Source organism: Osmerus mordax, chromosome 16 (assembly GCF_038355195.1).
Source record: "Osmerus mordax isolate fOsmMor3 chromosome 16, fOsmMor3.pri, whole genome shotgun sequence".
In the NCBI taxonomy this organism is placed as follows: Eukaryota; Metazoa; Chordata; class Actinopteri; order Osmeriformes; family Osmeridae; genus Osmerus; species Osmerus mordax.
The window spans coordinates 15,607,238-15,622,301 of NC_090065.1; the positions used below are offsets into that span (position 1 = coordinate 15,607,238).

A 15,064-nucleotide genomic window follows, 5' to 3' on the forward strand; every position below is an offset into this window, starting at 1 on the left:
GGTTTCGCCCACATGCAGAGATAGTTGTAGCCTTCTATGCAATGCATTCTAAACGCGGATGTAGGCTACACGTTACAATTAGTGAGAGACCTGACTCTAAAATGGTTTTCAAAATGGATGGTTATTTGTCAATAAGGCATTTATAGAAACAAAAAGCCTACAGAATTAGCCTACAGTTTATCTCCGTCGCTCTTGACAGGCAACATGGATTGTAGGATAAGCTATATGGCCAGCCATTCTTTAGATTTATTAGTACATTATATTTAATGTAATAATAAAGACAGCCTGACTTCCAGATGCTGCTCAATTGCAGTGGTGAGGGGATTGTCTAAAAGAGCTGTCAGCACCCGTGGCACATAGACAGGTTAGCTGGGACAAAGTCTTCCCGTTGTCCTTAGCACCAGTGACCGTGACATTTCTTCGATTAGTGGAAGTTAACTCTCTCTTTCTGTCTCTCTCTCTCTTTCTCTCTCTCAATGCGTTCAAGCTGAAAGCGTGGTTCACTCTGTGGAACTCCCATCTGAGTGCGGATGACAGTTGTCTAACGGCTGTAGGTTAGTTATCATGACTTCTGCTAAGGAACAAAATCCACCAGCGAAAGCTGCTCACCAACAGGACCAGGTAGGCAGCTTTGGTTATTACAGTTATTAACGGTGGAAAATCTGCGAGGATAGATCAAAATCTGTTTTTCAGAAGGTTTTGCAACGCGCAATGGAATAGTGTAACCGATTGATAGTTAAACCAACTCGTGGCGTTTTCGCACACATATATTACTGAACGGTATCATGTTAACGAGAACTATACACAATATATTATGTTCAGAGATTTAGTAAATGTACTGCCTATTAGAGGCAATTATCATCACAATTACAGTTATTGCTTTCTGATCTGTGTAAGGTAGCTATAGCCTACACAAGCATATCAGGGATGTTACTTTGCCTTTATTTTAATTTTATTAACAATGACAGAAGGTTTGAAGTAGCTTCTTCAATAGAGAATGCTGTTTCGATGGCCTAATGGCCAGTATGTACTGGTTGTATATTCACCTTGACTTAGTAGTCACAAAGATTGTAGTAGTCATTGAATAGTGGTATTGGCACATCTACGCTTAAATACTTGTTCAGTCTGAAATGTGTCCACAGCTAAACTGGGTTCTCTATTTCATCAAACTTTAAAACAGCCATGGCTAATTCTTCTTGTAGTGAGGTCACCAGGACATGTATGAGGGCAGGCACACACACATGCTCAGTCATGTTTTGACAATGACAGTATTCCTACATTGGCACATTCAATTTTTAAACTGTACCAAGCCATTAGGTAATCTGGGATTCCATACTTATACACATCTCCTTAATTAATGTGTATACGTACTGTGTCTGACTATGCTTCTGATGTTGCGGTTTCCGTTGTACATATAACTCTGTGCATCGTAGAGCTGTCAGTCTTTGTTGGGATTACATACATTTACTTCAGTTTTACCAATTTGTGGAGATATGGGATGGGAACCTCCAAACATCAGACATTAATGTCAAAAGTTTAGGCTTTGATAAAGACTTGTGAAGATGTCTAGTCAAAGACATCTTCATCAGTAAACATATACGTATTTGGGCATTTTGCATTGTCATCGCTTGGTTAATGAGTTGAAATCTTGATTTGAACGATTTGTTATTCATCTTCCTAAACAGGTTACTTATTATATTCAGTAGATTAGGAGCAAAATATTTCTCATGTATAGAGAAAATGGTCTGTTGATATGGTGTGGTCCCTAAGATCCCTATGTGCACAGTTTTGCTGAGGAATATCCTAGAGACTGGCAAGTTCCTTGCCATTCCATAGGCTTTGTTTTTAGAGAGAGCTAGGTATTGAGAAATTACACAGGTTTAGAAAATAAGAAGGAGGTTTATTTTTTGTTAAACTGCCTTGTCAAATCAAATCAAATTTATTTGTATAGCCCTTTTTACACGCAAGCATGTCACAGAGGGCTTCACATATGCCCATAGAACTGCCCCTCAACCAACCTAAACCCTCAAGGAAGACAAGGAAAAACTCCCAAAAAACTCAACAGGAGAAAAATGGAAGAAACCTTGGGAGGAGCAATTCAGAGAGGGATCCCCTCCTCCAGAGACGGTTGGTAAGAGAGAGGAGCAGAACACAGGCTAAACATAGTCATACAGTGTTGGTGGGTTTTTAAAACACCAAAATCCATTGTTCAACTTTATAGATGTAGGACAGGACCGGGAGACTCGCGACCAGGTCCAGCGTTGGCTGACCGACGACCAGGCAGGTGCTGACAACTCAAACCCCCCACACCACAAGGGATGTGTGTGGGGGGGGACAGAGAGAGGAGAGCAGGGATTAGAGGATGCCAGGAGCAGATAACAGTTACAGTCATAATAGAATGAGATCCCCACCGGTCAAGTGTGGACTGGTGCAGCAATTTAACAGAGCAAAAAAGGGGAATTTGATGCAACCCCACACACCAAGACAGCGACAGCCCCCCCCATTTGGAACATGAAATCTGTTCCAGGGGAAGAGAACTCTAAAATAAGTTATACTTATAGAATAAGGATGGAAGCAACCCGTCCCCCATTGCCTCCAACTAGTAACATACTTGCCTTTAACAGTCGTAGAATTGACTAAACAATAACGTTTTTAACCTAATTTTAAATGTCGAAACAGTATCAGACTCCTTAATTGAGACGGGTAATTTGTTCCAGAGAAGAGGTGCTCTATATGAGAACGCCCTACCTCCAGCTGTCTTTTTCTTAACTTTGGGAACCACCAGATAGCCGGCATCTTGAGATCTAAGTGTCCTTGCGGGGCAATAGGGTGCAAGGAGACCGGAGAGGTACAGTGGTGCCAATCCATGCAGAGATTTGTATGTTAGTAGTAGAACTTTGAAGTCAGCTCTGGCTTGGATAGGGAGCCAGTGTAGAGAGATAAGAGTAGATGTTATGTGATCCAACTTTCTTGATCTGGTCAATAGTCTAGCAGCAGCATTTTGCACCCGCTGTAAATTTTTTTGGTTTTTGTCCATGTTGGAAACCTCTGGGATGTACTTTTCAATAAAATGTCTGCCATTTATGTTAATTTATTTTAGATGGATGATTGTAAAGTTATGGTTTATGCTTCAGTAACGTAACTTTTAGTTACGTTCCTGAAGTTTATTTGCCAATCTTGGTAAAACAGGCAGAAAATACATAAGACTGAGCTGTAAAATAACTTATAATTTTGTAATAGGACAAAATGTAATGACATGGTTGACCACTGCAACTGTACTCTTTGGGTGTCTTGTAAACCCATGAGGGTTTGGCACTTTTGTGCATGACACTAAAATAAAAGAATCAATCAATGCACACAAACAGAAAGACACAGGCTTGCCCACAAACACACTGAGCTTTCAGCTCTAATACAGCTCTCGTCACACCTTCACACATACAGTGTCATCCACCTCCTACTTATTCCACTGAAGCAAGTACAAGCCCAACAACTTATTTCAGCTTGCTGGATTCAAACAACTGGATGCATATTTATTGTTCTTAAGAACTCATCCTCACAATGGGCCTCACTGGTCTATATGCCAGACCTCAACTCTTGTTTCTATGGCGACGTTGGCTAAATTCTTGTCTAAATAGATTTCTCCTTCAAATGTTTTTTTTTCCAAGTTTATGTGGTCAGCATGTTAGACTGTTATTTTAATCTGTTAGCATATGAACATGTGGTGGGTGAGTGTTATGTTTGGACCTCAAACTTTGGCTCATGCCAATTAAAGCTAAGGAAAGACAAAGACACAGTCAATGTCACAACAATCTCACCTGTTCACTGCAATGCAGTGTTGCACCATATTCTTAAAATGCACCAACACAGAATGGGGATTAGATTTGTATAGAAGTATAAAGAATGCCGTCTTTACACTTGTGGCTGTGCACATTTCTCATTAATTGCTTGTACAAAGTGAATAGTGAGGAATCTGGGAAGAACATCAACATAAATCAGGACCACACCTCATTAATATGAATAACAGGTGTGTACCACTACGAATTACGCTGTAAGTTTAAAAGCACCAGTTTGACTTAATAACTTGATCCATAATTTCTTCTTTTTTTTTTCAGGATTGCTAAAATTTGCTTCTAAAGGAACAGTTTGGGTCTAGCAATAATGGTCTGCAGTAATGTTAGCTCATTGTGAGAACGGTCAGAGTGACTACCTCATCTCAAAAACGAGGTGAAGCCTAACCTATTGGAATTGTAGGATTTCTTATTCAGATGCCTATAGTTCTTGCTGTAGCAAATTAATTGTTCTGCAAACTCATTCACTGCTAGCTTCTTTTTGTCAACCAGGATAAATATGTCCTATAATAGAAGTGTAGTGAACATAAGTCACACATTATTACAGTTGGACTCTTTGAATTGCCCTAAAGGTGTTCATTAAGACATTACGTAATTGGCAGTTGAACACATTCCATTGAACAAACTCTGCAATTCATTCTAACCAACTTTCTTGTGGGTTAGTCATTGTTTCACACTCATATTCATGAAGCATTTTGATTTATGAGATATTCCACAGAGATGTTGTGAGATATCTCCCCATCTGTTTATGCAGGGCTCAAACTAAACAATTAGCTTCAGTAAAGGCCATCCAGGAAATCAATAAACTTTAAATTATGCCCACAAGACCTAGATGCTTATTGCCTTGTCACCCCATACTGAAGGTACCATCACACTCATTTTGCTAAACATATCTCTCGGGCATTGAGATGAATGTTAAGTTGAGAAGGAAAATGGGAATTGAAAAAAGTAAATAGCTTGATTTTCAGTCTATATCTTGAAAGGCTTATTGTTCCATTTTCCCTGAGATGGCTAAAGCATAATGAATGAAGGTCCTTAAAGTTGTGTGTGTGTGCCTCTGTGTGTGTGTATGTACAGGCGTGTGTGTGGTCCTTCGTGGCGCAGCAGCAGACAAAGATGCATTCTGTTTCAGCAGAGCTTCTCCATTCCTGTAACACAAGCTCAGAGACTTCCTGTTGTCCATCTACTTGGTACCCAGTGAAGAAGAGTTGTACTTTAGTTCTCAAGGTCAAATATCATTTTACTGACAGTAACATAGAATGTAACATAGGAGGAACAGAGACAGACACACATACCCTGCATAGACATACTGAAGTGAAGACTGTTGACTCCATATCTGGTAAAAGAATGTGGTCTGGAATTGTATTATTTTCAATGATAATGTATGGATTGAAAAGTGATCCAGCATGTTTTTGTCCCTTTGTAACTCTATGTCCTAGTTTTCCATTTGATGTAGAATATCCAATAATGCTATCAGCTGAGTATTTATTAAAATAAAGTTTATTGGGATAATTCCGAGGGAGGGCTCTAACACTTGATCACCACAGCAGAACAGAACATTCTTAAGGTGCAGACTGAAAGAAAATAGATACTGATAAAGAAATAATGTTTTTGCAAGATAAATTAGAGAGAGGCTTTTAAATGGGTCTAAATCATTAACTAGAATGTGGGACATCAGCTCTTGATCTAATCCCACTGTGTTCCACTCCTGTAGGACAAAAACGTGATATCAATGTTCCTGTCTAAGAATGTCAGACAACACTGCTGAGCTGCCAATCAGACAGTATGGAATTAACTCATGATTCCTACCACAGAACTGTAATGTATTGAAATTGTTGGTATATAAATTATTATAATATATTAATTATAACAGGCCTTAAGAGATCAGGAAATGAGTCTTGATTGTATAGTACTGTGTCTGTGACATGCAGTGCTGGCTACCTGTAGGCTTGATAGTAAAGGATCCTCTAGCTCTGATATAGAATATCTATTTTATTTAGACTAGCAGCACTAGCAAGCTTTAGATCTGTACCCATCTGTCACTAGTCAGTCTGTTTTAAAGACCGTTCTGTGCTAATTGTCTGCCGACAATGGACTAATTGGTGCTATTCAGACTCAGGGCCAAGTTGATGGACATAGGCTCAAAGTTTCCGTGGTGAACATGAGTGTTCTAAATTGTTGGCAAAGACAGACAGATGGCCTGCCATCTCTGAACCCAACACCAGGCTGGCACACATTATTTATCCCACTCATTAACGCCTATGATTAATTGATGTTTGCATGCTGTCTGTGTTTTGATGGAGCCATGGATCACATGACAAGTGCCCGGCGTCCAGGCCTGGGTCACTCAGCTGGGCTTTAGACTCCTGTAATTGAGGGTGCCGTGTCTCTATTGTCTCCATATTGAAGGCCATCATGATAGTCTGCTCTACCTGATGCTCGTCTACATAGCTGTGACAGGCCTACTCATGCTTCTCACTTTCTCATTCTCTCTCTCTTTCTGCCACGACCCTCCTGGTTCCCCTGACAACCAGGTGCTCAGAGATCAGGAAAGATCCATTTCACACTTTCCAGTAGTGAACAGGGGGATGCAGAGATGGGTAGAATGAGCAGCAGGAAGCACAGGGGGTCACGCCCTGCGAGGGTGGCAGTTTCTTATTGCCTACCTGAAAATAGAACAGGAAAAGGCAAATGAAAATAAAAACAAAACAATTGGAAAGAATGTTTTCCCTCTTGTGCCTTTCAACCTTTTTGTGCAAGCGAGAGAAAGATGTGCAGTCTTTGTCTTGTTATTGTGTCTTCTGTTGATAATGGAGGAATATGGTTTTGTGTGTTATTTATTGATAAAGCTTGTATTGTTATCGCAGTTGCAGGCTTCCGTCCTTGTGCAAGCTAACTTGAGAAGACAGCTTAATGCAGGAAGTATTCCCTCGTCAGTCCCCCGAAGAAGCTCTCGGTGGTCCTTCAGTTCCTCTTGTACTTTTACTAGATATTTCAGTCTCTCAATTCGCTCTTACAAGCAAACTATGTTTCAACAACAACCAACAAAAGGATTGTCTGAAGAAGTTAGGGGGTTCTGTTTTTGTCTGCCAAGTGTCTATCAAACATGAAGTTAATTCCAGTTTTGTTAAGTAATCAACTATTTATGTTGTTTTATGTATTATGTATCACAGAACACATATTGGTAAGTGCTTTTCCGTTGATGAGATCTTTGTGTGCTCTTTGGGAGCATCAAAAGACAACCATTTGCTGTTTTGTATTGGCAACATGTATTAAACACATGTCATGTTTGGAACTGATTCTGGACAAAGAGATTGTGGTGTGGACATTGCTGCCTTGGGGCTGGGTTCATTGTTGGAGGTGATGATGGATGGAGCGGAGAGATGGCAATCAAGTGGGCGGGTCAGATAACAACCACTGCTCGCAGGTGTAAGACAACTATATTGTTGATGAAACCATACAGGCGTTTCCACAGAAATCCTGAGAGACAGATATTACAGATGTGTCCTTTACCCGGGTAAATTAATTGTTAACATTGTGCAAAGTACTCCATCAGAGAATACAATGATAGCCTTCGTATGCTTTGATCGGATCATACTGATCCATTTTTTATTAGTCATCATCTTATTAATTAATGCTGCAACAAGAGTTTGCCGAGCAACAGAATCAGAGCGTTGATATTTGATTACGGAATCCATATCTCCTCCTTAAAAGCTACCTGATCTTCCTGATTCAATAATTGGGAGTCTGTTTACGGAAATGCCAAGTGAGGGAGTGAAATCACTGTTGTGTGCATATCTTTCTATCTTAAATGTAATTTCATGTCCCGAATTTGCCCAAATCCTTCCAGCGTTTAGATTGTTTAAGGTTTATGGACCTGACCTTAAATTGTGCTACACCGTAGAGCAACAGAACATGTAGATGGAACTTGAGAAAGCTAGAGAGTTATTCACTCTGGTTCATTAAACTGGCATCAACACGTCTGGCTTCATTCTGCTGATCCTTTTCAAGTCAGGAGCTCCTGGGTCAGGTTTAAATCAAACTTAATTAGGTCGTTTTCTAGATCTCTGATTTCCTTAATGAACGGCGGACAAAAGCTCCACAAAATAATAAGTTATGTTCATTCTCTATATGGCATCAATATTGACAAGCGTAGAGGGGCAAACACACACACACACGCACACGCACACACAAATGCATGAGTGACCATGGCTAGAGTCTGCCAGGGAAGTGCAAGGGGGATGGGACACCTTATTGATCCAAAGCTGTGTGCTGATTGCCATGTTACCAGGGAAGGTGTCTGTGTGTCTTCCGGGGGTGGTGGCGGGGCTCTGAGATCATGAGGAAGGAGACCAGGACCAAGGTGTAATGAGGCAACACGGGCATGCTGCAGCTAGTGGCAGTCTTACTGGAGCTAATGAATCATTCATCAGAATCAGAATTCAGTTTATTCGCCATGTATGTTATACAAACACAGAATTTACTGTGGCAGGGAGGTGCAAAACACTAAACATATACGAATCTTAAATTAAGTAAAAGTACAAAAGTTTAACTATTTCTTAGAACTAAACAATCTAAGAATAAAACGATTTAAATCTAAAATAAAATATGTATAAAAATAAGAATGAGCAGCATGAGCGGTCAACATAGTGCAATCAGATACTGAGATAAGGTGGCTTATGCATAGTGTAATTGCCATTAGATGGACTTATAATAGTTAAATAAATGAATGAATGTCAGTGGGAGTCCTTGGCCTTGTTGAAGAGGCCAGTAACAGATGGGAAGAAACTGTTCTTATGGCGTGAGGTTTTGGTCCTGATGGACCGCAGCCTTCTGCCGGAGTGGAGTAGCTGGAACAGGGAGTGGCCAGGGTGGGAGGGGTCGGCCACAATCTTCCTCGCTCGCCTCAGGCTCCTCGAGGTGTCCAGGTCCTCGAGGGTAGGCAGATTGCAGCCAAACACTTTCTCAGAACTGAGGATGATACGCTGCAGTCTGCTCTTGTCCTTGGCAGTGGCAGCAGCGTACCAGATGGTGATGGAAGAGGTGAGGATGGACTCAATGATGGCTGTGTAGAAGTGCACCATCATTGTCAGGTTAAATTTCTTCAGCTGCCGTAGGAAGTACATCCTCTGTTGTGCTTTTTTGGTGAGGGAGCTGATGTTCAGTTCCCACTTGAGGTCCTGGGAGAGGATGGTGCCCAGGAAGCGGAAGGACTCCACAGTGTTGACTGGGGAGTCGCACAGGGTGATGGGGGTGGGTGGGGCTATATTCTTCCTGAAGTCCACAACCATCTCCACTGTCTTAAGAGCATTGAGCTCTAAGTTGTTTCTGGCTACACCAGGTTGTCAGCTTCCCACCTGTAATCAGAATCGTCCCCGTCAGAGATGAGCCCAATGAGGGTGGTGTCGTCCACAAACTTCAGAAGTTTGACAGATGGATGACTGGAGGTGCAGCTGTTGGGGTACAGGGAGAAGAGCAGAGGGGAAAAGACGCAGCACTGAGGAGATCCGGTGCTGATGGACCGGGAGTCAGAGACTTGTGTTCCCAGCTTAACGCATTGCTTCCTGTCAGACAGGAAGTCTGTGATCCACCTGCAGGTGGAGTCGGGCACGTTCAGCTGGGAGAGCTTGTCCTGAAGCAGGGTGGGGATGATGGTGTTGAATAGATACCATTTCCCAAGGGAGTCCATACAGATTGGATTGGATTTTAAACACATAAATAATAGAGGTAAACCTCAGTTCTGCATCCAGCAGGCTATCCCAGCCTGTGTCTCATGGAGATTTTTGTGATCAGTTCTCTGAATTGCTATTTTAATGTCAAAATGAGATTGTCCAAAACCAACAAATTAACTTCCACACTGACTGTACAGTGTCTTCCTCCACCATATTGCTGTTTTTGGGGTTTGACTGGTACGGAACCATGGCACAGCTCAGTCTAGCAGGCAGATTTTGTTTTAGTGTGTCCTCAGCATTCAGTGTGTAGAAGGAAAGTACTGATAGGCCTCCATTCTCCATCTGTGTTACTCCGACATAACCATCGCTCTCTTTCTCTCTCTCTCTGTCTTTATTTTTCTCTTGCTGTGGATCTGTGGTCTGTGCATGTGGTACCAAGTAGCTCTGTAGTTATGAGGCTGAACTGCAGGCTCCAGGGCATTGAGTCTAAATAAATAAATAAATAAATGTAGATTCATAAGAAATGGCCGGATGTCCATTATTTGCTCAATAACATAGAGGGATCATATTATGTGCAGTGCTCAACTACAGTTTCTCTCCTTCTGCTGCCCTGTGTGTGTGTGTGACAGGACCTGGTGGGCAGTGCTCTTCCTCAGAGGAACTGGAAAGGGATCGCCATCGCCCTGCTGGTCATCCTGATCATCTGCTCTCTGATCGTCACCTCTGTGATCCTGCTCACTCCCCGTGCGTAAATACATGCACACACGTACACACACACATTGTACTTTCAGCTAGACTAAAAACTAAAAGTGATTGTACTTTAGAAGTGGTGGTTCCGGCACTGCGGAACGCTCCTGTAGAGATACGTTCTGCAGTGTCGGTTGACACTTTCAAAAAGCAACTGGTAACTAATTTATTCAAATTGACCCTTATCTCACCTGGTTCTGTCTAGTGCAATTTTGTGTTTTTAAAGGTCTGTTTTTGTTTATGTTTTTGTTGTATATTTTCTTTTGATGTTTTTATGGTCTTATTTTACTTTCGTGAAGTACTTTGTGACCTGGCTCTGTGAAAGCTACTTTACTTACTTGCTTACACTGCTGTGTGAACAAATGCTGTGTGAGCAAATGGTGGAGAAACAGGAATGCTACAGTTGTTGTTCAGGCAAGTCACACCCAATACCATTCAGTACAGATTAAGTTTTAGATTGAGAAGGATCCCAATTGGCCCTCCAGCAGGGTAATGGTAATGTGTTGAATATAGAGATTGCATATCGTTTTTTTTCAGGAAGACGAGGTCACCCTCTTGCCAGGTGATGGGCCTTAATTTGTAGTGCTGTTCAGTCCTGTTTAATGGAGATTATTAAGAAGTAATGGCTCCAATAATTTGTCAAATTGGCACGGCATCAGGGGTGACGTTTGCCTTGTGTGTAGAATGACAACGTTCTTTGTCCTCAAGCTCCATTCCCCCCTACATTAAAAGAGAGCATTTCTTTAAGCATTCTTGAAGAAAGAAATATGAAGACATTTAATACATATATAATATATATAAAAACATTATAAATGTTTAAATTGAATGTTCTTCTTTCTATTTAGCATCCAAAGCACACACACAGAGACACAAACAAAACTATGCTTCTACTTCAGTTAAGCTTTCAGCTGTAGAGGATTTCATTGTATTGCTGAGGCAAAAAAAATAGGATTGACTGTGAATCGATGTGTAGCAGATCAATAGAGATCAGTATTGGGCCCAGCATCTGTCTTTTCTGTAACCTCCTGTAAATTATTGTGACGGTGACGGTGGAAATAGGTCTTGAAAGTCTCGTCTCCTGGGATAGAAACACACCATACTAGTCAGACTGAGACTGACAGCTTCTATAAAAAGTATTTTTTACGAAAGGTTTCCAAGAAATGGAAGTCCCCTTCCCTCAAACGTGTGACAGTTTTCAAATCCTTTTAAACAAAGACTATATTATAGAATATTTTGCTCATGAGTTCACTCAATTCATGTGTCAAATAATTTTAACATGATATATATTTAATCGTTTTCTTCCTCTGTTCTTATGTGGATGTTTTTTTCCATGAGAAGGTGAAGATGACAGCCTGGCCCTGAAGAAAAAAGTTACTGTTGAGGACGTCTTTGGAGAAGATTTCCATATCCACAACCCAGATGCTAAATGGTTAAGTGGTGAGTATACACTTGGCCCCAAGGTTACACACCAGGACAAACTATGGCAGTGTTTTCCCAACTCTAGGAACTGATTGGTTAAAAACTCACAAAGATAAAATATAGTGCCCAGCCACCCGTAGCATACAATTGCTAACTTTCTGGTGGAGGAGAAGCAGTGTCAATAGAAGTTGGTCATGTGTGGTGGTCAGTCAGAGGACCCAAGATTGAACTCAGAAAAACACGGTCATACTCATGCAGTAGCACTCAATAATCCAGCCCCCTTGGTTTGCTATAGTATTGTATGTACTTCACAGCCATGCAAAACGACACAAACATCACAGAAACAATATGCTATGTATTGCATTACAACTAAGTTGAATAGCCTATTCACAGAGAAACGGAAAGCCAATCCGTACCCAATGGCATTGCTCACATTCTCCAGGATCCTTCAGCCTGTCTTCCGTCAAGACACGCTCATTACCAACATCTTATTCTTCAACGGATGGCAACTAATTTGATATGACTGTGGGAATTACCAGAATGGCTCCCCTTACAAGATCCATTTCTGATGTTCTTTTTCTGAAGTTGGGAGTCATGGGAGTCAGGTGGCTGAGCGGTTAGGGAAGCGGGCTAGTAATCTGAAGGTTGCCAGTTCGATTCCCGGCTGTGCCAAATGACGTTGTGTCCTTGGGCAAGGCACTTTACCCTACTTGCCTCGGGAAGAATGTCCCTGTACTTACTGTAAGTCGCTCTGGATAAGAGCGTCTGCTAAATGACTGAATGAATGAATGTAATCTTTGTGAGATTAAAATATTACAGCGTCATGGCTGTTCCCCCTACAACAGCCACAGCCCACAAAACAAATGGGAAAGTGTGCAGACACAGTGACCCAGCTAATCCAATTTTCCAGTGAGACATATTTGCCTTTGTGGCACAGAGTATTTATTATGTGCTGTCGCTGTCACGTATGTGGAATGTGTAGTTAATCGTCTCTAAATGAACTTTATGTGTAACTGCATAGGTTTGGCCTCTTAACCTTGACAGTGTAACAAGTGGCAGTGCTACAACACTCCTGAAAGAGAAATCAGGCTACTCAGCGCCCTCTGGTGTTAATTATGAAATATATGTTAACTCTTTTATTGTCAAATTCTTACAACTTCAAGCAACTGTAAAATATTTCAGTAAATTTGAATAACCTAGATTGATGGTTAATATAAATTCGAAAGAACATGCAGATTACCCATGCTTAACTCCAAATAAAGATGCTGTAAAGCAGAACTGAAAATTAGTTTTAAGTTCATCACACCACAGAAGAATGTGTTGTTAACTACCCATCCAAATTCGAATGAAAAAAGACACAGACAAGTATGATAAATTAGGCTTTGAAATCGTGAGAAAATCAGCAGTTTTCTCTGCTTGGGCCCGATCTGATGTAGATAGGTGGCTGTGAATCATTAGCTGCATCATGGGCCATCACAAACACAGCGGCTGCACTATCATCCTACTAGGACTCCGGGCATCTGTGTGTGTCTGTGTGTCACTGAATTGAATGAAGTAACAGAGATATTAGTGAACAGCTGCATCACAGGCACAAACCTTTGGCGTAGATTCCGCAAAAAGTGCCACAAAGTAGATGTTGAAACACACACACTCTTTTTGTGCTAATGATCACTGATAAAGGAGCTGATTATGCACCCTTGTACTTCCTAATCAATGTTTTGTGTGGCTTGATTCTGCACGATGCATAAATGATCTGCGTTGGTCTTTGATCATTGCTTTGGCACCTTGATTCCCTGAGTCACAAAGAGTCATGAAGAACTTCCTTCTGGTCAACATGTCTGGTAGGTCCACTGGAACTGCTCTCTCTAGTTGTTACCACATTAGTGGTAGCTAAACTAAACTTTGCTGCTCTTGTTGGTTCGTTGTAACTGATTTAAAATCCTTGTACTCGCTGTGAAATATTTTCCTGTTGATTGCTTTTCTACAGGTACACTCTTGCACTTTTTGAGGTTCATGTTGTTTAATTGTAACTTCTTTAACTACATGCTCTTATTATTCTTCCCTTTGGCACTTATTTGATTTTTTCACAATGTAAGCATTATGTTTTGGCTACCCGCAATGTTTGGGGTTTCTCGTTGTTAAGATCAGTGACCTATGCACTTTTGTAAAGCTCTCTCTTGGAAGTTGCTTTGGATAAAAGCGTCTGCTAAATGGATAAATGTAAATGTAGTGACCCACTGGAATCATGAATGGAGTCTGCAGGCTTCGAAATGTCATTTTCAAACAGCCCTCACCAAATCTTGTCGGGGATGACCATGACAGTGCAGATGAATAGACTGCATCTATCTTACGTTAAGAGTCATCAGAGATTCTCTTTTGTCAGGCATGAAATAAAAACAGAAATGTGCACTGAGATTCCCACACACACAAAAAATGATTGAAAGGAAGGGAGTTCGAGCAACAGAGAGAGTTACAGAAATATTAAGATGAAGGAGGCAGAGAGACCCTATTCTGTGCAGTACCAGGAGACAGTGTGAATGTGGATGAAGTCAGTGATCCAGATGGAGGAGGCTGTGTCTATGTTATACAGGAGCACAAGAATATGCATACACTCTACACTCACTGACTGCCTGCAGTATGGTCAGAACTGACACTTTATACCACAGCTCAAAGGTTGTGCTATTATGTCATTATGGTAAGTACAGGGGAGGTTCTAGACCATTTCTATTGGGACCAGTTGTGCTGTTAGAGGGGCCAGATATATTAAACATTATTGTTGTCATGTTGTTTTCTTCACTGCATTGTAGGCATTAGCAGGCAAAATACCATGTTTATAATTATTCAGACTCTACATTTAGGGGGGCCACAAAGGGGGCCAAGCTTGTTGTCACAGGGGCACTGCAGCCCCCCTCCCCCTCTCCCCAGAACCACCCCTGGATAAGTACCCTGTTTAACATTACAGTTTGAAATACACTGACACGCTACATGTGGGTGATTTCTCAGTCAAGTGTGTTATATTTGTAATTTCCAATCATGAATGTTACAGTACACATAAAAACCAATGTTCCTCCAGGGCCACGGTGCAACATGGAAGAACATAAAACAACACAGAAATACACAAGGATACATGTATTTCAGACCTACACATCTCTACTCAAACTCATTTTATTTTTCACTTTTTCCACACCAGCTAATGAACTTCTGTACCGCACACGTGAAGGAGACGTGGTCAAAGTCAACGTGGAGACCATGGAGAAGGTTATATTAGTACATAACAGGATGTTTGTGAGTACCATCTCATTCTGGAAGATCTCTCCAGTGCCACTATGGAATAGCTCATATCAACTGTGACAAAGAAGCCACTGATTTATTTATTAT

At 41.2% G+C, this 15,064-nt stretch overlaps 1 protein-coding gene across 2 annotated transcripts in view; it reads left to right on the plus strand.

Moving 5' to 3' along the window:
- Positions 1-15,064, plus strand: part of LOC136958550 (A-type potassium channel modulatory protein DPP6-like) — a 48,545-nt gene that overhangs the window by 17,363 nt on the left and 16,118 nt on the right. Inside the window, exons 1-4 of one of the 2 annotated variants that reach the window (XM_067252535.1) lie at positions 490-621; positions 10,150-10,264; positions 11,606-11,704; positions 14,877-14,971. In XM_067252535.1, coding sequence (XP_067108636.1) covers positions 565-621; positions 10,150-10,264; positions 11,606-11,704; positions 14,877-14,971 — 366 coding nt within the window. In that variant the 5' untranslated portion in view covers positions 490-564. Of the gene's footprint in view, positions 1-489; positions 622-10,149; positions 10,265-11,605; positions 11,705-14,876; positions 14,972-15,064 lie in introns of those variants that run through there. The other variant, XM_067252536.1, reaches the window with a different exon arrangement.